This window comes from Notolepis coatsorum (genome assembly GCF_963971535.1).
Source record: "Notolepis coatsorum genome assembly, chromosome: 9".
NCBI lineage: Eukaryota > Metazoa > Chordata > Actinopteri > Aulopiformes > Paralepididae > Notolepis > Notolepis coatsorum.
The window spans coordinates 51167916-51194933 of record NC_140173.1 but is presented as its reverse complement, the minus strand read 5'-3'; the positions used below and the strand labels follow the sequence as shown (position 1 = coordinate 51194933).

The 27018-nt window shown below is 44.7% G+C and overlaps 1 protein-coding gene across 1 annotated transcript in view; it reads right to left on the bottom strand.

Moving 5' to 3' along the window:
* Nucleotides 1–27018, bottom strand: part of arhgap22a (Rho GTPase activating protein 22a) — a gene marked incomplete at both ends in the record, with an annotated part of 63618 nt that overhangs the window by 13294 nt on the left and 23306 nt on the right. Inside the window, one exon of the mRNA XM_084321421.1 lies at nucleotides 13047–13134. Within this exon, the coding sequence (XP_084177547.1) occupies nucleotides 13047–13134 (88 nt within the window). The remainder of the gene's footprint in view (nucleotides 1–13046; nucleotides 13135–27018) is intronic.

Here is a 27018-nt window from a genome sequence, read left to right as displayed (position 1 = left end):
TATTTACTATAAAATTGTATTAAAATAAAAAGTGATGTGATAGTTCATAATATGATTAGATATAAAGGATTTTGTTTGGATAAAGCATTGTTACCTCATGCTCATTGCACAATATTTCCAAAGTGAATTGAATTGTATTATTTCATAAGTAAAGATCTTTAGATTGTTAAAGCCCCAATATATATATATATATATATTTTTTTTTTTATTATTCACATACATTCTTGAAGAGTTTGATCCGTAGAGGGAAAATCTGCCATTTGGAACAAATAGGAATATAGATCTGTACTCTGTTTACTAGCATTACCAATGTAAACACGCCTTTTACAGCCACAACTGTGAATTGACCCGTTGTCTAGTGTTAGTCCTTAAGAGTTCAGTCAATCAACTAGAAAACATGTGTCCATTCTTATTTCATATATTTTGTGGTGGGGCTAACCGTTTTTTTTGGGTTTGGATCACTGATTGGGCAAACTGGATGACATTCAAAAGTGTACTTGTATTTTGTATGCAAGCAATGAAAAATATCACAGTTTCATCAAATGGGGGATATCTCACTGTGGAATGCAGTTCTACAAATCACTTTCTTAACCCTTTCACTGCCACACTACCAATTTCACTGCGACAATACAGAGGGTTAACCCTTTCACTGCCACATGACAAAGGGTTAACCCTTTCACAACTACACTACAGACGGTTAACCCTTTCACTACCACATACGGTTAACCCTTTCACTACCACACTACAGAAGGTAAACCCTTTGACTACCACAGACGGTTAACCCTTTCACTACCACGCTACAGAAGGTTAACCATTTCACTACCACACTACAGAAGATTAACCATTTCACTACCACACTACAGAAGGTTAACCCTTTCACTACCATAATACAGAAGGTTAACCTTTTCACTACCACAGATGGTTAACCCTTTCACTACCACACTACATAAGGTTAACCATTTCACTACCACACTACAGAAGGTTAACCCTTTCACTACCCCCCTACAGAAGGTTAACCTTTCACTACCACACTACAGACGGTTAACCATCTGTAGTGTGGTAGTGAAACGGTTTAAGGGGCAGTCCACCAGAACGTCCCTGGCCGCCAAGAACCATGGTGTTGTCCTCGACGACCAGTTGAACTTCTCCGCTCACATCGCAGCGACAACTAGAACCTGCAGATTCCAACGTTTTTTACAACGTCAGAAGGATCCGCCCCTTCCTGTGAGGTTCAAAGAGACACAGCGTCAGCCCCCCCCCCCCCCCCTCACCTCGTGGGGCGCACACAGCTTGACTCCGGCCCGTGTGACATTTCAGACTAGCTTTGATGACACTTTGTGAAAATCGCTCCCTTAATAAGACTTTCTAATCACGAGCCGTTGGGCTCGAGCGCACCTTGTCTTCAGAGCTACAAGCTCCTCGAGTCGAGTCGAGGCTGACCGCTGTTCCCTTTTCTGAAAAGTTCCCACGCGTTCACAGACGGGGGAACTGTAGGCCTACTACAAAAGCAATACTATAAAAACAAAAAAAAATTCAATCTCAGGGACCAGGACATTTTTCTATTTTTTTTCTTAACACTTTGATCGCCAGGCTTAAATTCAGAATAAACCATCACACGCCAGCTCTATTTGTCTATGGGGATGTTTACCTTCTTTGCAGGGCTATAACTTTTTAAATTGTATTGCTAAATTGACATTACTATGGCCCATTCAACGTCCTATATCTATTGTTCAGGGTGTAGCAACGTTATACTTTTTCATTCACATATTCATACAAAAATACGGTCTAAAGTATAAGTATGTTTTTATCGTTTTCTGCAGCTTTCTCCAGAACGTGATTTATAGCCCCAAATGCATTATATTGATGATGAAATACAGTTTGATAGGAATCTGTGCGAGATAAAAAATGTCAAATGGACGTGCTTCTAGAAGTTACTACTGATCATCTGATGTTGACCGGATGGGGGGGGGGGGGGGGTCGTTTATAATTCCGTGGCCAACGTCAGATGATTCATCTAGTGTGGGTGATATGATCATTAGAGCAGTTAGTATCGAACACGTTAAAAAATAACGCTGAATCTTACCGTAGCTTCCTCATAGCGTTGGGCGATGAGCGTGGAACAGAAATATTCCTATTATGGGATGTAGAAATATGCGATCCATTTCCAGGTTGTATAATAGTATATACGTCCAAATCATGTTGTTTATCGAGTTATTGGTAACGGATTGCTATCCGTTGTGTCTAGCTCGAGTCCTGGGACTATTACCGAGTGATCGGACCGAATTGAAATGAGCACCAGCTTCCATTTCCTGTTTCCGCTCTGGGCGATCCGCCGATCGGCCACCAGATGGCGCTTTTGAACCGTTGGAGAGTTGAGAGGGGCTCAACAGTAGATCTCAAGTCTCCGGGGGAGAAATATGATTTCGATCACAGATTTTTGGAATATTGATATCAAAGACGTGGTACGGCGTCTTTGGCAGAATGAGCATGGCGGGGAAAGACGTCCTACGGCGTTTCTGGCGATTAAAGTGTTAATAATAATAATAATAATAATAATAATAATAATAATAATAATAATAATAATAATAATAATAATAATAATAATAATAATAATAATAATAATAATAATAATAATAATAATAATAATAATAATAATAATAATAATAATAATAATAATAATAATAATAATAATAATAATAATAATAATAATAATAATAATAATAATAATAATGCATTTTATTTGAAGGCGCCTTTCAAAGCACCCAAGGTCGTTTTGGGGAGCGGCAAGCAATGGTATCGTCCCTGCCGGGTTCAGAGATGTAACCCGTTGCTCTGTTGAGGAATCCCTTTTGGTTCCCCGACAACAAGCTTAAATCTCATACCTTGGTGAGAGCACCCTCTCTACTCTTAAAGGAACACGTCAACTTTTTGGGAAATTAGCTTATTTGCCATCTACACTGGAGTTAGACAAGCAGATACATACCCTTTTCTTCTCTGTGCAACTTAGGCTTAGAGAACAGCCACACCGTTAGCCTAGCTTAGTGTCATTCACTGGAAGTAGGTGTGCCAGTGTAGCCTAGTTCCCAACAGTCACGAAATACACTCCAAATACATCTCCAAAACCTTCCTGTAAACATGTTGTGACCTGTGTATTTACCACATGGTGAAATACAAATAAATAATTAGACATTTTTCGTTTTCTAAGCAGATATATACTCAGAATTTTTTTTGGCCGAACCACTGCTGCCTGGGCGTAGTGATTCACCTCAAAAGCCCTGTTTTTCAAAAATCAACAGGGCTTTTGAGGTGATGAAATCACTGCACCCAGGCAGGAACTAGGCTACACTGGCACACCTACTTCCAGTGAATGACGCTAAGCTAGGCTAACGGTGTGGCTGTTACCTAATCCTAATGCATGCACAGAGAAGAAAAGGATATGTAGCTGCTTGTCTAACTCCAGGGTAGATGGTAAATAAGCAAATTTCCCAAAAAGTTGGCGTGTTCCTTTAAGCTCAGTGTCCCCTTCTCTCCCTCAGTGTTCTCCCAGCTGGCCACTGGAGAGCACTCCTCTTAGCCCAAGCTCATTTAACCTACATGAAAGACTTTGTACTACTTGTTTTCACTATTAAACCTGACCATGAAGATCTGTCTACAACATCATTGATGAGTTTGGTTCCACCAATTATGAATATTTCTGAAAACACCATATCTAATGGAGGAGCCTAATTATAAGTAAGTACGTAAGCTTTATTTATATAGCACAGAGTGTTTCGCAGAAGAAGAAAGATTACGAACAGTCAACAACTCATGCATTAGGAGGACAATATCTAGTGAATGGACGTGAAAAACAGCAGAGCAGCGCAACAACGGACACAATTATTTGGAAAGTCAACCTGTTATCTTTTTTTTAATCCACTTTTTCTCCTCTTTTTTCTATTTTTCTCCCATCCCAATTCCACTGTGCCAATTCTCCCCTCCCCTGACTTGAACGTTGCTCGCATGTTCCCCCCACTGGCCGGTTGTAGGGAGGATAGAAGCCTTGCATCACGTGTCCCTTCCGATACACGAGGAGGCAGCCTGTCACATCTTTTCCCCTGCCAGCGCGGACTCTCATTGGCGAGGTGTAACGTGTGGGAGGCTCACACTACCCCGCCATTTCCTGTCTCTGCTGTGCAGGCGTCCCCAACCGACCTGTAGGAGTCGCTGTCCACAACGTCCAGATTACCACCCATCGACTTCCACCCGCTAACTCTGCCAATTGAGTTAGTATGACGGCTGGCCCAAGCCGGAGGCAACGGCGACAGCCAGAGTCGAACCCGGTGTCTCTTGCGTTGGTGACGAGCGCAATGTCCACTGCGCCACCCAGCCGCCGAAAGTCAACCTGTTAGAAGTGGGTTTTGAGGCACTGCTCAAAACATTCCACGGAATCTTTCGTCATCTTCCCTTTTCAGCCTCAACCGAAGGACGGCCAAAACGCCTGGTGTCAGAGAGCGGACCCCAAGCACCTATAACAAGGTATAAACCCAGGAGGCCTTGATTGCATCTTTAGTGGGATATCTTGTGAGTCACCATCTCGGTCCTTGTCAGACACACCCCGGGCCGCTCTGTTGATACTGAAACCATTTGAATAACAATCAATAGTGCACATCTTGGCTGACCGCCAACCTACTGCATCTGCCAAGTTTGAGCCAACTAACACACACACAGACACACGCACGATTACAATACACCCTTCATGCTTCGCACACAGGTCTAATAGTATGGATTTACATTAAAACTACACTTTAAATGCAGCACAATAGCCTGTGATTGTGTCAGTGTATTAATGCCTGCTGTGTGTTATGTAGCCCAGACACCGCTCTGAAACATGTGAGGTGACTAGCGTTGGTCTCCAGCCCTGAGGTTGTGAAACACAACAGCCTTGTACCAGCAGCACTATCTAGGATTGGAAATGCTTACAATGCTGCATGCTGGAAATTACTTGGAAATAGCTGCACTGCATGCATCTCAAAGCCCCGCAGTGAGCCAGGTAGTGTGTCATTGTGTGTCATTGTGTGCGTGTTTGTGTGTGTGTGTGTGTGTGTGTGTGTGTGTGTGTGTGTGTGTGTGTGTGTGTGTGTGTGTGTGTGTGTGTGTGTGTGTGTGTGTGTGTGTGTGTGTGTGTGTGTGTGTGTGTGTGTGTGTGTGTGTGTGTGTGTGTGTGTGTGTGTGTGTGTGTGTGTGTGTGTGTGTGTGTGTGTGTGTGTGGAAAATAAATGACCCGGAAAGACCAGTTTTCCCAGTGGACACCAGCAACTACACCACTCGCTGTTCTCATGCCATCAAAAACCCTTTTACCAGAGCTCTCTCTCTCTCCATTCACTCCTCATGTCTCTCTATCTATCTATGTCTCTGTATCTATCTCACTCTCTCTCCATTCACTCATCCTGTCTCTCTATCTATCTCGCTCTCTCTCCATTCACTCCTCCTGTCTATCTATCTCGCTCTCTCCATTCATTCCTCATTCACTCCTCACGTCTCTCACATCTGTCTTGCTCTCTCTCTCCCTACAATTCTCTATCTATCTAGTTCTCTCTCCATTCACTCCTCGTGTCTCTCGCTGTCTCGCTCTCTCTCCATTCACTCTTCATGTCTATCTATCTACCTGACATGCAACCATCAACTCCTCCCTCAACTCGAGGGTGGTCCCCACCTCCCTAAAACAAGCCAGAGTCACACCGCTCATAAAAAAAAAAACCACACCCCACCGTCATAGGCAACTATTGTCCTGTCTCTCTTATCTCCTTCCTTTCTAAAACACTTGAACGTGCTGTATCCAACCAACTCACTGATTATCTCTTACAGAATGACCTCCTAGACCCTAATCAGTCAGGCTTCAGGACTGGTCACTCCACAGAAACAGCCCTCATTGCGGTCACAGAGGCACTTCACTTAGCAAAAACAAAAGGCCTCTCCTCTGTCCTGATTCTCCTAGACCTATCTGCAGCCTTCGACACAGTCAACCATCAGATCCTTCTCGCGTCCCTCGCAGGAATGGGAGTGGCTGGCTCTACGCTGACATGGCTGACATCATTCCTCAATGACCGCTCCTACCAAGTGTCATGGAGAGGGACCCTGTCTGCCACCCGCCCCCTACGGACGGGTGTCCCCCAGGGCTCCTTCTCTTCTCCCTCTACACTAAATCTCTGGGTAACATTATCAATTCTCATGGCTTCTCGTATCATTGCTATGCCGATGATACTCAACTCTTCCTCTCCTTCTCTCCCTCAGATATCCACGTCTCTGAGCGGATCTTTGACTGTCTGTCTGACATCTCCGCCTGGATGACGACCAACCACCTCAAACTGAACCTAAGCAAAACAGAATTGCTTCACCTGCCGACCAAATCCTCCGCCCTGACCGACCTTTCCATCACAATCGAGAATGCAACTGTGACCGCGTCCCCGGCCGTCAAGAACCTTGGCGTTGTCCCTGACGACTAGTTGAACTTCTCCGCTAACATCGCAGCGACAACCAGAACCTGCAGATTCCTCCTGAGCAACGTCAGAAGGATCCGCCCCTTCCTGACAAAAGAAGCCACCCAACTCTTCATCCAATCAACAGTCATCTCCCGCCTCGACTACTGCAACGCACTGCTTGCTGGCCTTCCGACCACTGCCACCAAGCCTCTTCAACTCATTCAGAATGCAGCGGCCCGCCTGATCTCAAACCTACCAAAGTCAGCCCATGTCACCCCACTTCTCAGGTACCTGCACTGGCTCCCCATTGCCGCACGAATCCGCTTCAAGGCCCTCGACCTGGCATATCATGCTGCGAAGGGAACGGCTCCCGCCTACCTCCGGTAAATGGTCTCTAACTACACACCCTCAAGACCCCTACGCTCTGCATCTTCTGGCCGCCTCAGACCTACTCCTATCCGAGCTGCGGGAGGGTCATCAAAGAGAAGTCGCCTATTCTCGGTCATTGCCCCACAATGGTGGAACGAACTTCCCACCACAGTTAGGACAGCCGAAACCCGTCCAATCTTTCGCCGTCGACTAAAGACGCACTTCTTCAATCATTATCTGAAATGAAAAAAATAAAATAAAAAAATCAAACCCTAACTAACGTACTGTCATGCACTTGTCCTAATATACTAACCTACACTGTAGCACTCAACACTTTGATGAACATTGTTACTCAGCTGATAGAGTTGTACCCTTCCTGCTGTCTTGTTGTACAAAACTTTAAGTAAGTCGCTTTGGATAAAAGCGTCAGCTAAATGACAAAATGTTAATGCAATTGTACCTGGCTCTCTCTCCATTCACTCCTCATGTCTCTCTATCTACCTGGCTCTCTCTCCATTCACTCCTCATGTCTCTCTCTCTCTCCATTCACTCCTCATGTCTCTCTATCTATCTATCTATCTATCTATCTATCTATCTATCTATCTATCTATCTATCTATCTATCTATCTATCTATCTATCTATCTATCTATCTATCTATCTATCTATCTATCTATCTATCTATCTATCTATCTATCTATCCCTCTCCATTCACTCCTCGTGTCTCTCTATCTATCTCTCTCCATTTACTCCTCATGTCTCTATCTACCTGGCTGTGTCTTTCTCTCCCCCTCCAAGGTGACATTGGACAACCCTTCACACTTAGGACACACACACACACACACACACACACACACACACACACACACACACACACACACACACACACACACACACACACACACACACACACACACACACACACACACACACACACACACACACACACACACACACACACACACACACACACACACACACACACACACACACACACACACACACACACACACGTGGTGTGACAGGTATATAGAGATAGAGACCGGCTGACACTGCGATGTGATCCATGTCCCCGTTTCCTAGTAGCCACTGAGTAGGTGTTGAGGTTATTGGCATTCATGTGGTTTACAACAGCTGTGTATTAATGAATGAAGGTCATCACACAGTATTTTCTAGCGTGTGTGTGTGTGTGTGTGTGTGAGTGTGTAAAAAAATCAAATAAAGGTGTGTCTGAGATGTGTTACAGTCCAGCCAATAGTATTTGGACTATTTGAGTGAGGTAATTGGGGGCGGGGCTTGGTGTACTTCCTCTCTGTTCTGATTCCAGGGCGTCACCTGTCCGTCTCCCTCATGGGCTGTGAAGAGACATGCAGGATGTGTGTCCTGCTGAAAGACAGCGAGTGAATCTGCTACAACGTTTTCCCCACAGACCCACACGTTTGATGATGTCCACATTAGTTTATTATTACTTTGGTTTCGAGTAGGGATGTCCGATATTATCGGCCTACCGATATTGGCATTAAAATGTAATATCGGAAAATATCGGTATCGGTTTTCAAAAAATATATATATATTTTTAAATTTTCTCCTTTTTTTTTACATTTATTTAACCTTTATTTACCCAGGCAAGCAAGTAAGAACAAATTCTTATTTTATGTATTGTGAAAAGTATGCATAATGTTTGGTTTTTGGGGGGGGAAATCCCGCATATATCGGTATCGGTTGATATCGGTAGCCTATCGGAAATTAAGAGTTGGACAATATCGGTATATCGGATATCGGTAAAAAAGCCAATATCGAACATCCCTAGTTTCGGGTCCACTTCGTGTCCATCGTGTATGTTAAATCAAAGTTAGAATGTACAGCAGGAGCTGGTCGCTGACAGCAAGCTGAGATCTGGCTTTTCTCCCAGCGGATATGAGAATTGACGTGAAGGATAGAGACCAGTCCTGTCACGTTTTTATGGCCTTATGTCATAGAAAGCCCATCTTCATAATTGCCCACGATCACTGCTGCTTTGGTTTTCCCATCGAGACGAGCAGTTGACAGATTGAAAAAAAAGAAGAAGAAAGAAAGGCAAAAAAAATTGTGTGTGTGTGTGTGTGACACTTTCACTCTGACAGCTGACACTTCTCTCTCTGATTTATCACCATGGAGACGGTCCACAGCAGAGACGGAGAGACAGGGGGACGGAGGGACGGAGAGACGGGGGGACGGAGTGATACATGATACATTGTCTACATGGTTTTATGCAGCACAGTGATTACTGCATGACGTTTTTATGAGACAGAGGCTTGTTTCTATGGGGCTGTTTATGTGTTTATCTACAATGTCTATCATTGGCACATTCCTTTCTGATAATAGCCGACTTCTGCAACGGTATTGTGAGGCTGGAATTACAAATTGTGTGTGTGTGTGTGTGTGTGTGTGTGTGTGTGTGTGTGTGTGTGTGTGTGTGTGTGTGTGTGTGTGTGTGTGTGTGTGTGTGTGTGTGTGTGTGTGTGTGTGTGTGTGTGTGTGTGTGTGTGTGTGTGTGTGTGTGTGTGTGTGTGTGTGTGTGTGTGCTTGCATGGTAGAAATTGTACATGCATACATCCCCTTATAGCCTTAGAGCAGGGGTGGCCAACCAGTCAGAGCCACAAAAATTACTGTGGTACCACAAAGAGCCACACCATATATACCAGCGTTTCTCAACCTTTTTTTCAGTCATGTGTTTAAAGGTCACACCCTCTGACCTCTGATGTTGCTAATGTCTTTTTTATTTGGGCCTCACAGGGTTAACCTCTTAAGCCCGAGCGGTCCGATACTGGACCGCAAATGACATCAGGCCATAAATCCATCTCTAAAGAATGTATGAATTAATGTTGCATTTCTTTTCAAATGTAGCCAAGAGTAAAGACCCTAACCCTGTCAAAACAGCAGTCAAAGTGTATATTTTCAGCATTACGTTTGTTTACCAATGATTGTAACTGTTATTAGTGAAATATATGATTATAGAAATCTCAGGGCATTGAGGGCAAAGTGGCGCAGCCAAAAGTGTAGTCTTTTGAAGGAAGACACTTTTTTATTTCTCTTATTTTTCGGGGTTATCTCCCACAAACCTGAACGTTATTGCCATAATACAGAACACAGTTCGTTTCTCTACCTTTCTGTGAACATCTAGCAAAAAATGGCGTTGCAAACGGATGAAAGATTTTGGAGAAATGTACATTATAAAAAAGTAACTGTACTTGTGAATCACGTTTGGTGATACTAAATCAAGATTGAATTCTGCCATTGGAAAGGGGAGATTTGGCCCGATCCATAGATGTGCGACTTGGCCATAATAAGGTAATTTATAGGCCTGATATTCTTATTTTTTATTTATCCACTCTTTCTCCTCTTTTTCAATTTTCTCCCATCCCAATTCCACTGTGCCAATTCTTCCCTGCCCTGTCTTGAACGTTGCTCGCATAGGCCCCCGACTGGCCGGTTGTAGGGAGGGTAGAAGCCTTGCATCACGTGTCCCCTCCGGTACACGAGGAGGCAGCCTGTCACATCTTTTCACCTGCCAGCGCGGACTTTCATTGGTGAGGTGTAACGTGTGGGAGGCTCACACTACCCCCACCATTTCCTGTCTCTGCTGTGCAGGCGTCCCCAACCGACCTGTAGGAGTCGCTGTCCACAACGTCCAGATTACCACCCATCGACTTCCACCCGCTAACTCTGCCAATTGAGTTAGTATGACGGCTGGCCCAAGCCGGAGGCAAATAGGCCTGATATTCTATAATCATATTTCAAATAGCATGTGTCCGGATGGCAGAATTCAGTACTGTATCTACAAAACCTTCTGTTTAATCATCTTCCCTTTATTAATTTGCTTAGATTTTTCAGGTCTGGTAAATTTTAGCATGGTGTTATTCACAGTCAAAGATAAAAAAAAATATATATATAATTTAATTGATATTCTCATTTGGTTCCTTACAATTTACTCAAGCCTTTTTTTTATGGAGGGAGGAGCCACACATAGGTGGGCAAAGAGCCGCATGAGGCTCGCGAGCCGCGGGTTGGCCACCCTGCCTTGTAATACTCAGAGCCACAGAGCAACAAAGAGCGTGCACAATCTGCTCTTAACCCTTTCACTGTCACACAACAAAGGGTTAACCCTTTCATAACCACACTACAGAAGGTTAACCCTTTCACTACCACACTACAGACGGTTAACCGGAATAGTTCGGAAGGAATAGTTCGCGTTTCCTCTTATTGATAACTAACTAAGCCACTCCTGAGACATTCAAATCGTTTTCATGCCTGTGTTTTTTTTTTTTGCTTTTGAAAAATCTGCACTAGCAGATTCCCGTCAGAAATAATTTCCACCCCAAAAAAATCACATACGAGTACTTTCAAACCCTTTCGTCTGTCATTTGCACCGCGGCTTCTGAAAGGAAAATCACGGAATGCCTTCGGAACGCCTTCGGATATACAGTTCAATCCCGCAACTAGCGTCGCGACAACAAGCGTTAAACAAGAGGCCACTTGCCATTTCGCATTTTCCCAGCAAACAAAAATACCCAGCGGGGGGGGGGGGGGGGGGGAGAGGGGAACAAACCTGAACCCTCCCCATTGAAGGAGTGCTTACCCTCGGGGCAGAGCGCCGGCAGTTTGGTGCAGCAGCAGTTGTTGCCCATGCCGGCTCTTTATGGCAGCGGGGGGAGGGAGGAGAGCAGCACGTGCCCAGATGGCAGAGAGAGGGAGCTATACCACACCAGCTGTGCCGTGTCAGTTAACCAGCCGGGCCGGGTCAACCCTTTCCAACGGAACACGGGATGCCATACCGCGACGCCGAGCCAAAGGGAGAGACGCCATCGCGGGCCACTAACTAGCGTCTACTGTTACCACGCTGTCCTTGCATATCAGAATCATTCTCTCTTTCTTTCTAAATCACTTTCTCCCTTCCTCTTTCGTTTCATCCAAACACAGGCCCTTGACAGTGTGCACATACTGTAGACTGCTGCGACCAAAGCCATGCCAACCCCACCCCTGTGGACCGCAGCTGGATGAATAAAGCCATTGTTGGAGCCTCAGACACACGGTCCATGACAAGCGTGTTGACAAGCGTTTCGCTTTCATGTTCCATGGCGTATTCATGTGTTGTGTGGGCTGTGAGAGACGCGGCCGTCTGCTCACTCGTCTCCCCCCTTTTGTCACTATTCATAGATACACTTTCTTATGTAGCTAAATCAGGGTTCATAAACCCTTTCAACCCAGATTGAGAGGATTTATGGATTGATTACCACACCCTGTGTGCCACACGCTCTGGCTTTATGCTCCAGGTTCCTAGAGTGCAGGACTGAACTTGGAAAGTCTGCCTTTTGTTTGAACCCTTTCACTACCACACTACCAAAGGGTTAACCCTTTCACTGCGACAATACAGAAGGTTAACCCTTTCACTGCCACACGACAAAGGGTTAGCCCTTTCACTACCACACTACAGAGTGTGGTAGTGAAAGGTTAACCTTCTGTAGTGTGGTAGTGAAAGGGTTTAACGCCCCGGCTTCTTCGGAATGATCTTCAACTCGTGCTAAAAATCAATATTCCATTATTCTATGGACAATTTAAAAAACGTGATTACAAATCAGTTTGTAGCCGTTTTATTTCTTATTTTGATCTTTCTTTAAATGTTTTCATCTGTGTTTTTGTCTTGTTTATTCATTTAATTTTCCCTTATCTTTATTTTGCATGCTTTTTTTTATCTGTTTTAATATGCCTGTGATCTTGAGAGTGTTGAACATTTTAAGAGAGTATAGAAATGGCTGTTGTAAGGCATATAAAACATATATGGAGTATATGTCATATAAAACATTCATAGGAAAATTTACAGGAAAACACCTCTTTGAAAATATCAACGTCTTATTTTCCAGTGAATTGTGCGTTGAAATATATCTCAAAAAGATATACAAATACGTATTCATAATCATAATCTTTGTTACAGATGCTTTTTTCTTGAAAAATAATGAATATTTAAAGACAATAGCCCCTTTCTTTGTAATATTAATCAAGTGAAACAACCTGAAACAGGAAAATATATACGGGTACAGATGGTCATGTCTTTCTTCGAGGGGCCACAAACTGAACAGGTTGAACATCACTGCCCCAGACCATAAATCACATCCAGACTCACTGTTTCATTTAAAAAAATACTTTGACCTGGATACTTCCCCCCTGTCGTCATGCCGACTCACCTGGAACAATCTCAAAGAGATGGCGACCAGGCTCGTCCTGATTGGCAGGCAGCTCGTTGACCTGACTGCCCTGGAGAGGGATACAACCCTGGTGGGGGGGGGGGAGAGAGAGAGAGAGAGAGAGAGATAGGTTTAATTCAGACAGACAAGAATGGAACCCTGTATCAACGTGTTCTAACCCTACCACCCTGTTCTAACCCTGTATCACCCTGTTCTAACCCTGTATCAACCTGTTCTAACCCTGTATCAACCTGTTCTAACCCTGTATCAACCTGTTCTAACCCTACCAACCTGTTCTAACCCTGTATCAACCTGTTCTAACCCTGTATCAACCTGTTCTAACCCTGTATCAACCTGTTCTAACCCTACCAACCTGTTCTAACCCTGTATCAACCTGTTCTAACCCTGTATCAACCTGTTCTAACCTGTATCAACCTGTTCTAACCCTGTATCAACCTGTTCTAACCCTGTATCAACCTGTTCTAACCCTGTATCAACCTGTTCTAACTCTGCCAACCTGTGCTAACCCTGTATCAACCTGTTCTAACCCTGTATCAACCTGTTCTAACCTGTATCAACCTGTTCTAACCCTGTATCAACCTGTTCTAACCCTACCAACCTGTTCTAACCCTGTATCAACCTGTTCTAACCCTGCCAACCTGTTCTAACCCTGTATCAACCTGTTCTAACCCTGTATCAACCTGTTCTAACCCTGTATCAACCTGTTCTAACCCTGTATCAACCTGTTCTAACCCTGCCAACCTGTTCTAACCCTGTATCAACCTGTTCTAACCCTGCTAACCTGTTCTAACCCTGTATCAACCTGTTCTAACCCTGTATCAACCTGTTCTAACCCTGCCAACCTGTTCTAACCCTGTATCAACCTGTTCTAACCCTGCCAACCTGTTCTAACCCTGTATCAACCTGTTCTAACCCTGCCAACCTGTTCTAACCCTGTATCAACCTGTTCTAACCCTGTATCAACCTGTTCTAACCTGTATCAACCTGTTCTAACCCTGTATCAACCTGTTCTAACCCTATCAACCTGTTCTAACCCTGTATCAACCTGTTCTAACCCTGCCAACCTGTTCTAACCCTATCAACCTGTTCTAACCCTGTATCAACCTGTTCTAACCCTGTATCAGCCTGTTCTAACCCTGTATCAACCTGTTCTAACCCTGCCAACCTGTTCTAACCCTGTATCAACCTGTTCTAACCCTGCCAACCTGTTCTAACCCTGTATCAACCTGTTCTAACCCTGTATCAACCTGTTCTAACCCTGCCAACCTGTTCTAACCCTATATCAACCTGTTCTAACCCTGTATCAACCTGTTCTAACCCAGTATCAACCTGTTCTAACCCTGCCAACCTGTTCTAACCCTGTATCAACCAGTTCTAACCCTGTATCAACCTGTTCTAACCCTGCCAACCTGTTCTAACCTTGTATCAACCTGTTCTAACCCTGTATCAACCTGTTCTAACCCTGCCAACCTGTTCTAACCCTGCCAACCTGTTCTAACCCTGTATCAACCTGTTCTAACCCTGTATCAACCTGTTCTAACCCTGTATCAACCTGTGCTAACCCTGCCAACCTGTTCTAACCCTGTATCAACCTGTTCTAACCCTGCCAACCTGTTCTAACCCTGTATCAACCTGTTCTAACCCTGCCAACCTGTTCTAACCCTGCCAACCTGTTCTAACCCTGTATCAACCTGTTCTAACCCTGTATCAACCTGTTCTAACCCTGTATCAACCTGTTCTAACCCTGTATCAACCTGTTCTAACCCTGCCAACCTGTTCTAACCCTGTATCAACCTGTTCTAACCCTGTATCAACCTGTTCTAACCCTGTATCAGCCTGTTCTAACCCTGTATCAGTCTGTTCTAACCCTGTATCAGTCTGTTCTAACCCTGCCAACCTGTTATAACCCTGCCAACCTGTTCTAACCCTGTATCAACCTGTTCTAACCCTGTATCAGCCTGTTCTAACCCTGTATCAACCTGTTCTAACCCTGTATCAGCCTGTTCTAACCCTGTATCAACCTGTTCTAACCCTGCCAACCTGTTCTAACCCTACCAACCTGTTCTAACCCTGTATCAACCTGTTCTAACCCTGTATCAACCTGTTCTAACCCTGTATCAACCTGTTCTAACCCTGCCAACCTGTTCTAACCCTGTATCAACCTGTTCTAACCCTGTATCAACCTGTTCTAACCCTGTATCAACCTGTTCTAACCCTGTATCAACCTGTTCTAACCCTGTATCAGCCTGTTCTAACCCTGTATCAACCTGTTCTAACTCTGTATCAACCTGTTCTAACCCTGCCAACCTGTTCTAACCCTGTATCAACCTGTTCTAACCCTGTATCAACCTGTTCTAACCCTGTATCAACCTGTTCTAACCCTGCCAACCTGTTCTAACCCTGTATCAGCCTGTTCTAACCCTGTATCAGCCTGTTCTAACCCTGTATCAGCCTGTTCTAACCCTGTATCAACCTGTTCTAACCCTGCCAACCTGTTCTAACCCTGCCAACCTGTTCTAACCCTGTATCAACCTGTTCTAACCCTGTATCAACCTGTTCTAACCCTGTATCAACCTGTTCTAACCCGGCCAACCTGTTCTAACCCTGTATCAACCTGTTCTAACCCTGTATCAGCCTGTTCTAACCCTGTATCAGCCTGTTCTAACCCTGTATCAACCTGTTCTAACCCTGTATCAACCTGTTCTAACCATTTATCAACCTGTTCTAACCCTGTATCAACCTGTTCTAACCCTGTATCAACCTGTTCTAACCTGTATCAACCTGTTCTAACCCTGTATCAACCTGTTCTAACCCTGCCAACCTGTTCTAACCCTGTATCAACCTGTTCTAACCCTGCTAACCTGTTCTAACCCTGTATCAACCTGTTCTAACCCTGTATCAACCTGTTCTAACCCTGCCAACCTGTTCTAACCCTGTATCAACCTGTTCTAACCCTGCCAACCTGTTCTAACCCTGTATCAACCTGTTCTAACCCTGCCAACCTGTTCTAACCCTGTATCAACCTGTTCTAACCCTGTATCAACCTGTTCTAACCTGTATCAACCTGTTCTAACCCTGTATCAACCTGTTCTAACCCTGCCAACCTGTTCTAACCCTGCCAACCTGTTCTAACCCTATCAACCTGTTCTAACCCTGTATCAACCTGTTCTAACCCTGTATCAGCCTGTTCTAACCCTGTATCAACCTGTTCTAACCCTGCCAACCTGTTCTAACCCTGTATCAACCTGTTCTAACCCTGTATCAACCTGTTCTAACCCTGCCAACCTGTTCTAACCCTGTATCAACCTGTTCTAACCCTGTATCAACCTGTTCTAACCCTGCCAACCTGTTCTAACCCTATATCAACCTGTTCTAACCCTGTATCAACCTGTTCTAACCCAGTATCAACCTGTTCTAACCCTGCCAACCTGTTCTAACCCTGTATCAACCAGTTCTAACCCTGTATCAACCTGTTCTAACCCTGCCAACCTGTTCTAACCCTGTATCAACCTGTTCTAACCCTGTATCAACCTGTTCTAACCCTGCCAACCTGTTCTAACCCTGCCAACCTGTTCTAACCCTGTATCAACCTGTTCTAACCCTGTATCAACCTGTTCTAACCCTGTATCAACCTGTGCTAACCCTGCCAACCTGTTCTAACCCTGTATCAACCTGTTCTAACCCTGCCAACCTGTTCTAACCCTGTATCAACCTGTTCTAACCCTGCCAACCTGTTCTAACCCTGCCAACCTGTTCTAACCCTGTATCAACCTGTTCTAACCCTGTATCAACCAGTTCTAACCCTGTATCAACCTGTTCTAACCCTGTATCAACCTATTCTAACCCTGCCAACCTGTTCTAACCCTGTATCAACCTGTTCTAACCCTGTATCAACCTGTTCTAACCCTGTATCAGCCTGTTCTAACCCTGTATCAGTCTGTTCTAACCCTGTATCAGTCTGTTCTAACCCTGCCAACCTGTTCTAACCCTGCCAACCTGTTCTAACCCTGTATCAACCTGTTCTAACCCTGTATCAGCCTGTTCTAACCCTGTATCAACCTGTTCTAACCCTGTATCAGCCTGTTCTAACCCTGTATCAACCTGTTCTAACCCTGCCAACCTGTTCTAACCCTACCAACCTGTTCTAACCCTGTATCAACCTGTTCTAACCCTGTATCAACCTGTTCTAACCCTGTATCAACCTGTTCTAACCCTGCCAACCTGTTCTAACCCTGTATCAACCTGTTCTAACCCTGTATCAACCTGTTCTAACCCTGTATCAACCTGTTCTAACCCTGTATCAACCTGTTCTAACCCTGTATCAGCCTGTTCTAACCCTGTATCAACCTGTTCTAACTCTGTATCAACCTGTTCTAACCCTGCCAACCTGTTCTAACCCTGTATCAACCTGTTCTAACCCTGTATCAACCTGTTCTAACCCTGTATCAACCTGTTCTAACCCTGCCAACCTGTTCTAACCCTGTATCAACCTGTTCTAACCCTGTATCAGCCTGTTCTAACCCTGTATCAGCCTGTTCTAACCCTGTATCAACCTGTTCTAACCCTGCCAACCTGTTCTAACCCTGCCAACCTGTTCTAACCCTGTATCAACCTGTTCTAACCCTGTATCAACCTGTTCTAACCTGTATCAACCTGTTCTAACCCTGTATCAACCTGTTCTAACCCTGCCAACCTGTTCTAACCCTGTATCAACCTGTTCTAACCCTGTATCAACCTGTTCTAACCCTGCCAACCTGTTCTAACCCTGTATCAACCTGTTCTAACCCTGTATCAACCTGTTCTAACCCTGCCAACCTGTTCTAACCCTGTATCAACCTGTTCTAACCCTGTATCAACCTGTTCTAACCCTGCCAACCTGTTCTAACCCTGTATCAACCTGTTCTAACCCTGCCAACCTGTTCTAACCCTGTATCAACCTGTTCTAACCCTGCCAACCTGTTCTAACCCTGTATCAACCTGTTCTAACCCTGTATCAACCTGTTCTAACCTGTATCAACCTGTTCTAACCTGTATCAACCTGTTCTAACCCTGTATCAACCTGTTCTAACCCTGTATCAACCTGTTCTAACCCTGCCAACCTGTTCTAACCCTATCAAACTGTTCTAACCCTGTATCAACCTGTTCTAACCCTGTATCAGCCTGTTCTAACCCTGTATCAACCTGTTCTAACCCTGCCAACCTGTTCTAACCCTGTATCAACCTGTTCTAACCCTGTATCAACCTGTTCTAACCCTGCCAACCTGTTCTAACCCTGTATAAACCTGTTCTAACCCTGTATCAACCTGTTCTAACCCTGTATCAACCTGTTCTAACCCTGCCAACCTGTTCTAACCCTGTATCAACCTGTTCTAACCCTATCAACCTGTTCTAACCCTGTATCAACCTGTTCTAACCCTGTATCAACCTGTTCTAACCCTGTATCAACCTGTTCTAACCCTGTATCAACCTGTTCTAACTCTGCCAACCTGTTCTAACGCTGTATCAACCTGTTCTAACCCTGTATAAACCTGTTCTAACCCTGCCAACCTGTTCTAACCCTGTATCAACCTGTTCTAACTCTGCCAACCTGTTCTAACGCTGTATCAACCTGTTCTAACCCTGCCAACCTGTTCTAACCCTGTATCAACCTGTTCTAACCCTGTATCAACCTGTTCTAACCCTGTATCAACCTGTTCTAACCCTGCCAACCTGTTCTAACCCTGCCAACCTGTTCTAACCCTGCCAACCTGTTCTAACCCTGTATCAACCTGTTCTAACCCTGTATCAACCTGTTCTAACCCTGCCAACCTGTTCTAACCCTATCAACCTGTTCTAACCCTGTATCAACCTGTTCTAACCCTGTATCAGCCTGTTCTAACCCTGTATCAACCTGTTCTAACCCTGCCAACCTGTTCTAACCCTGTATAAACCTGTTCTAACCCTGTATCAACCTGTTCTAACCCTGTATCAACCTGTTCTAACCCTGCCAACCTGTTCTAACCCTGTATCAACCTGTTCTAACCCTATCAACCTGTTCTAACCCTGTATCAACCTGTTCTAACCCTGTATCAACCTGTTCTAACCCTGTATCAACCTGTTCTAACCCTGTATCAACCTGTTCTAACTCTGCCAACCTGTTCTAACGCTGTATCAACCTGTTCTAACCCTGTATAAACCTGTTCTAACCCTGCCAACCTGTTCTAACCCTGTATCAACCTGTTCTAACTCTGCCAACCTGTTCTAACGCTGTATCAACCTGTTCTAACCCTGCCAACCTGTTCTAACCCTGTATCAACCTGTTCTAACCCTGTATCAACCTGTTCTAACCCTGTATCAACCTGTTCTAACCCTGCCAACCTGTTCTAACCCTGCCAACCTGTTCTAACCCTGCCAACCTGTTCTAACCCTGTATCAACCTGTTCTAACCCTGTATCAACCTGTTCTAACCCTGCCAACCTGTTCTAACCCTATCAACCTGTTCTAACCCTGTATCAACCTGTTCTAACCCTGTATCAGCCTGTTCTAACCCTGTATCAGTCTGTTCTAACCCTGCCAACCTGTTCTAACCCTGTATCAACCTGTTCTAACCCTGTATCAACCTGTTCTAACCCTGCCAACCTGTTCTAACCCTGTATCAACCTGTTCTAACCCTGTATCAACCTGTTCTAACCCTGCCAACCTGTTCTAACCCTGTATCAACCTGTTCTAACCCTGTATCAACATGTTCTAACCCTGCCAACCTGTTCTAACCCTGTATCAACCTGTTCTAACCCTGTATCAACCTGTTCTAACCCTGCCAACCTGTTCTAACCCTGTATCAACCTGTTCTAACCCTGTATCAACCTGTTCTAACCCTGTATCAACCTGTCCTAACCCTGTATCAACCTGTTCTAACCCTGCCAACCTGTTCTAACCCTGTATCAACCTGTTCTAACCCTGTATCAACCTGTTCTAACCCTGCCAACCTGTTCTAACCCTGTATCAACCTGTTCTAACCCTGTATCAACCTGTTCTAACCCTGTATTAACCTGTTCTAACCCTGTATCAACCTGTTCTAACTCTGCCAACCTGTTCTAACCCTGCCAACCTGTTCTAACCCTGTATCAACCTGTTCTAACCCTGCCAACCTGTTCTAACCCTGTATCAACCTGTTCTAACCCTGTATCAACCTGTTCTAACCCTGTATCAACCTGTTCTAACCCTGCCAACCTGTTCTAACCCTGCCAACCTGTTCTAACCCTGTATTAACCTGTTCTAACCCTGTATAAACCTGTTCTAACCCTGCCAACCTGTTATAACCCTGCCAACCTGTTCTAACCCTGTATTAACCTGTTCTAACCCTGTATCAACCTGTTCTAACCCTGTATCAACCTGTTCTAACCCTGTATCAACCTGTTCTAACCCTGCTAACCTGTTCTAACCCTGTATCAACCTGTTCTAACCCTGCCAACCTGTTCTAACCCTGTATCAACCTGTTCTAACCCTGCCAACCTGTTCTAACCCTGTATCAACCTGTTCTAACCCTGTATCAACCTGTTCTAACCTGTATCAACCTGTTCTAACCTGTATCAACCTGTTCTAACCCTGTATCAACCTGTTCTAACCCTGTATCAACCTGTTCTAACCCTGCCAACCTGTTCTAACCCTATCAACCTGTTCTAACCCTGTATCAACCTGTTCTAACCCTGTATCAGCCTGTTCTAACCCTGTATCAGCCTGTTCTAACCCTGCCAACCTGTTCTAACCCTGTATCAACCTGTTCTAACCCTGTATCAACCTGTTCTAACCCTGCCAACCTGTTCTAACCCTGTATCAACCTGTTCTAACCCTGTATCAACCTGTTCTAACCCTGCCAACCTGTTCTAACCCTGTATCAACCTGTTCTAACCCTATCAACCTGTTCTAACCCTGTATCAACCTGTTCTAACCCTGTATCAACCTGTTCGAACCCTGTATCAACCTGTTCTAACCCTGTATCAACCTGTTCTAACTCTGCCAACCTGTTCTAACGCTGTATCAACCTGTTCTAACCCTGTATAAACCTGTTCTAACCCTGCCAACCTGTTCTAACCCTGTATCAACCTGTTCTAACTCTGCCAACCTGTTCTAACGCTGTATCAACCTGTTCTAACCCTGCCAACCTGTTCTAACCCTGTATCAACCTGTTCTAACCCTGTATCAACCTGTTCTAACCCTGTATCAACCTGTTCTAACCCTGCCAACCTGTTCTAACCCTGCCAACCTGTTCTAACCCTGCCAACCTGTTCTAACCCTGTATCAACCTGTTCTAACCCTGTATCAACCTGTTCTAACCCTGCCAACCTGTTCTAACCCTATCAACCTGTTCTAACCCTGTATCAACCTGTTCTAACCCTGTATCAGCCTGTTCTAACCCTGTATCAGTCTGTTCTAACCCTGCCAACCTGTTCTAACCCTGTATCAACCTGTTCTAACCCTGTATCAACCTGTTCTAACCCTGCCAACCTGTTCTAACCCTGTATCAACCTGTTCTAACCCTGTATCAACCTGTTCTAACCCTGCCAACCTGTTCTAACCCTGTATCAACCTGTTATAACCCTGTATCAACATGTTCTAACCCTGCCAACCTGTTCTAACCCTGTATCAACCTGTTCTAACCCTGTATCAACCTGTTCTAACCCTGCCAACCTGTTCTAACCCTGTATCAACCTGTTCTAACCCTGTATCAACCTGTTCTAACCCTGTATCAACCTGTCCTAACCCTGTATCAACCTGTTCTAACCCTGCCAACCTGTTCTAACCCTGTATCAACCTGTTCTAACCCTGTATCAACCTGTTCTAACCCTGCCAACCTGTTCTAACCCTGTATCAACCTGTTCTAACCCTGTATCAACCTGTTCTAACCCTGTATTAACCTGTTCTAACCCTGTATCAACCTGTTCTAACTCTGCCAACCTGTTCTAACCCTGTATCAACCTGTTCTAACCCTGCCAACCTGTTCTAACCCTGTATCAACCTGTTCTAACCCTGTATCAACCTGTTCTAACCCTGTATCAACCTGTTCTAACCCTGCCAACCTGTTCTAACCCTGCCAACCTGTTCTAACCCTGTATTAACCTGTTCTAACCCTGTATCAACCTGTTCTAACCCTGCCAACCTGTTATAACCCTGCCAACCTGTTCTAACCCTGTATTAACCTGTTCTAACCCTGTATCAACCTGTTCTAACCCTGTATCAACCTGTTCTAACCCTGTATCAACCTGTTCTAACCCTGCTAACCTGTTCTAACCCTGCCAACCTGTTCTAACCCTGTATCAACCTGTTCTAACCCTGCTAACCTGTTCTAACCCTGTATCAACCTGTTCTAACCCTGTATCAACCTGTTCTAACCCTGCCAACCTGTTCTAACCCTATCAACCTGTTCTAACCCTGTATCAACCTGTTCTAACCCTGTATCAGCCTGTTCTAACCCTGTATCAGTCTGTTCTAACCCTGCCAACCTGTTCTAACCCTGTATCAACCTGTTCTAACCCTGTATCAACCTGTTCTAACCCTGCCAACCTGTTCTAACCCTGTATCAACCTGTTCTAACCCTGTATCAACCTGTTCTAACCCTGCCAACCTGTTCTAACCCTGTATCAACCTGTTCTAACCCTGTATCAACATGTTCTAACCCTGCCAACCTGTTCTAACCCTGTATCAACCTGTTCTAACCCTGTATCAACCTGTTCTAACCCTGCCAACCTGTTCTAACCCTGTATCAACCTGTTCTAACCCTGTATCAACCTGTTCTAACCCTGTATCAACCTATCCTAACCCTGTATCAACCTGTTCTAACCCTGCCAACCTGTTCTAACCCTGTATCAACCTGTTCTAACCCTGTATCAACCTGTTCTAACCCTGCCAACCTGTTCTAACCCTGTATCAACCTGTTCTAACCCTGTATCAACCTGTTCTAACCCTGTATTAACCTGTTCTAACCCTGTATCAACCTGTTCTAACTCTGCCAACCTGTTCTAACCCTGTATCAACCTGTTCTAACCCTGCCAACCTGTTCTAACCCTGTATCAACCTGTTCTAACCCTGTATCAACCTGTTCTAACCCTGTATCAACCTGTTCTAACCCTGCCAACCTGTTCTAACCCTGCCAACCTGTTCTAACCCTGTATTAACCTGTTCTAACCCTGTATCAACCTGTTCTAACCCTGCCAACCTGTTATAACCCTGCCAACCTGTTCTAACCCTGTATTAACCTGTTCTAACCCTGTATCAACCTGTTCTAACCCTGTATCAACCTGTTCTAACCCTGCTAACCTGTTCTAACCCTGCCAACCTGTTCTAACCCTGTATCAACCTGTTCTAACCCTGCTAACCTGTTCTAACCCTGTATCAACCTGTTCTAACCCTGTATCAACCTGTTCTAACCCTGCCAACCTGTTCTAACCCTGTATCAACCTGTTCTAACCCTGTATCAACATGTTCTAACCCTGCCAACCTGTTCTAACCCTGCATCAACCTGTTCTAACCCTGTATCAACCTGTTCTAACCCTGCCAACCTGTTCTAACCCTGTATCAACCTGTTCTAACCCTGTATCAACCTGTTCTAACCCTGTATCAACCTGTCCTAACCCTGTATCAACCTGTTCTAACCCTGCCAACCTGTTCTAACCCTGTATCAACCTGTTCTAACCCTGTATCAACCTGTTCTAACCCTGCCAACCTGTTCTAACCCTGTATCAACCTGTTCTAACCCTGTATCAACCTGTTCTAACCCTGTATTAACCTGTTCTAACCCTGTATCAACCTGTTCTAACTCTGCCAACCTGTTCTAACCCTGTATCAACCTGTTCTAACCCTGCCAACCTGTTCTAACCCTGTATCAACCTGTTCTAACCCTGTATCAACCTGTTCTAACCCTGTATCAACCTGTTCTAACCCTGCCAACCTGTTCTAACCCTGCCAACCTGTTCTAACCCTGTATTAACCTGTTCTAACCCTGTATCAACCTGTTCTAACCCTGCCAACCTGTTATAACCCTGCCAACCTGTTCTAACCCTGTATTAACCTGTTCTAACCCTGTATGAATGAATGAATGAATGAAAACTTTATTAACAGATTGCAGAATGGGTACAGTGCAGTACAGCTCAATACATACAATTGTTAAGGGGATGCAGACCAGAGAAAGACTTTCGTCTTGTTTCCACCAGGGTCCCCCATTTCCAATTCATCGTAACATATATGACATACATGACATACAGATAGACAGTACTGCTACATCTATACATTTATGACATACCAGATTTGCAATTACAGTACTGTATTTGTGATACAAAAAGAGTCCAGAAAGAAAAGAGTGTATACATTAGGCGTAGAAACTGTACATTGGATTGGGTAGGTGGGGGTGGGACTGTACATTGGAGGTGGTTGGGGGGGGGGGGGGGGGGGGGTGTTGGCGGGGGTTGTGTTCGGACATTTACAGGGGCCAGTTTCGAGTTGCAGTCTCCCTTAGGTGTTTTTTGAGAGTGTTTTTGAAAGTGGGTAGTGATTCACATTCCTTTACAGCTTTGGGTAGGGCGTTCCACATTGATGTGGCATAATTGCGAAACGTGTTTAGTCCCTTGTTTGAGCCGAATCTGGGTTTAACATGATTTGTGGAGCTCCCTCTGGTGTTGTGATCGTGGTATTCACTGACCTTTGGGAAGTATTTAGTCATGTACATGGGTACCTTGGTCGTGTAGTGTATCTTGTAGACCAGGCCCATTGCAAGTTGCTGTACTCTGTCGTCTACTCTAAGCCATCCTAGGTTGTCAAAGTGGGCAGGGGTGAGGTGGGTTCTAGGAGTAAGGTCAAGCAGTAGTCTGACCAGTTTGTTTTGAGATGTTTGTAATTTTGTTTTTAGCGCCTTTGAGGTGCTTTGGTACCATGAGGTGCAAGCATAGTCGTAGTACCCTTGAATGAGTGCTCCTGCTAGAGTCTTCAGGGTATTCTTGTTTACCAGTGAGGAGATCCGGTACAAGAAACGAGTTCGTTGGTTGACTTTTTTTATTACATTGGATGCCATTTTGTCACAGGAAAGATTTGCCTCTAGGATGGAACCCAGGTAGGTAATATCTTCTTTCCTTGTGACAATATTGTCACCCACTGTAACTGAGAAGCCGTCGGTCTTGCTGAGTTTGTTATTTGAACCGAAGAGAATGGACTCTGTTTTGCCCATGTGTAATGATAGTTTGTTATCAGCGAGCCATATGCAGATTTTGCTTAGTTCTGAGCTGAGGGTTTTTTCAACCTGTAATTTGTTCTTGTCAGAGACCAGCAGGGCTGAGTCGTCCGCAAACAGGAACAAGTTGCAGTCACAAGCTGACGACATGTCATTTGCATAAATTAGGAACAGTAGCGGACCTAGTATGCTTCCTTGTGGAACACCACAGTTTACTGTGAGGTAACCCTGTATCAACCTGTTCTAACCCTGTATCAACCTGTTCTAACCCTGTATCAACCTGTTCTAACCCTGCTAACCTGTTCTAACCCTGCCAACCTGTTCTAACCCTGTATCAACCTGTTCTAACCCTGTATCAACCTGTTCTAACCCTGCCAACCTGTTCTAACCCTGTATTAACCTGTTCTAACCCTGTATCAACCTGTTCTAACCCTGTATCAACCTGTTCTAACCCTGTATCAACCTGTTCTAACCCTGTATCAACCTGTTCTAACCCTGTATCAACCTGTTCTAACCCTGCCAACCTGTTCTAACCCTGTATCAACCTGTTCTAACCCTGCCAACCTGTTATAACCCTGTATCAACCTGTTCTAACCCTGTATCAACCTGTTCTAACCCTGTATCAACCTGTTCTAACCCTGTATCAACCTGTTCTAACCCTGCCAACCTGTTCTAACCCAGTATCAACCTGGTCTAACCCTGTATCAACCTGTTCTAACCCTGCCAACCTGTTCTAACCCTGCCAACCTGTTCTAACCCTGTTTCAACCTGTTCTAACCATGTATCAACCTGTTCTAACCCTGCCAACCTGTTCTAACCCTGTATCAACCTGTTCTAACCCTGCCAACCTGTTCTAACCCTGTATCAACCTGTTCTAACCCTGTATCAACCTGTTCTAACCCTGTATCAACCTGTTCTAACCTGTATCAACCTGTTCTAACCCTGTATCAACCTGTTCTAACCCTGCCAACCTGTTCTAACCCTGTATCAACCTGTTCTAACCCTGTATCAACCTGTTCTAACCCTGTATCAACCTGTTCTAATCCTGTATCAACCTGTTCTAACCCTGCCAACCTGTTCTAACCCTGTATCACCCTGTTCTAACCCTGTATCACCCTGTTCTAACCCTGTATCAAACTGTTCTAACCCTGCCAACCTGTTCTAACCCTGTATCAACCTGTTCTAACCCTGTATCAACCTGTTCTAACCCTGTACCAACCTGTTCTAACCCTGTATCAACCTGTTCTAACCCTACCAACCTGTTCTAACCCTGTATCAACCTGTTCTAACCCTGTGTCAACCTGTTCTAACCTGTATCAACCTGTTCTAACCCTGTATCAGCCTGTTCTAACCCTGTATCAACCTGTTCTAACCCTGCCAACCTGTTCTAACCCTGTATCAACCTGTTCTAACCCTGCCAACCTGTTCTAACCCTGCCAACCTGTTCTAACCCTGCCAACCTGTTCTAACCCTGTATCAACCTGTTCTAACCCTGCCAACCTGTTCTAACCCTGCCAACCTGTTCTAACCCTGCCAACCTGTTCTAACCCTGTATCAACCTGTTCTAACCCTGTATCAACCTGTTCTAACCTGTATCAACCTGTTCTAACCCTGTATCAACCTGTTCTAACCCTGTATCAGCCTGTTCTAACCTGTATCAACCTGTTCTAACCTGTATCAACCTGTTCTAACCCTGCCAACCTGTTCTAACCCTGTATCAACCTGTTCTAACCCTGTATCAACCTGTTCTAACCC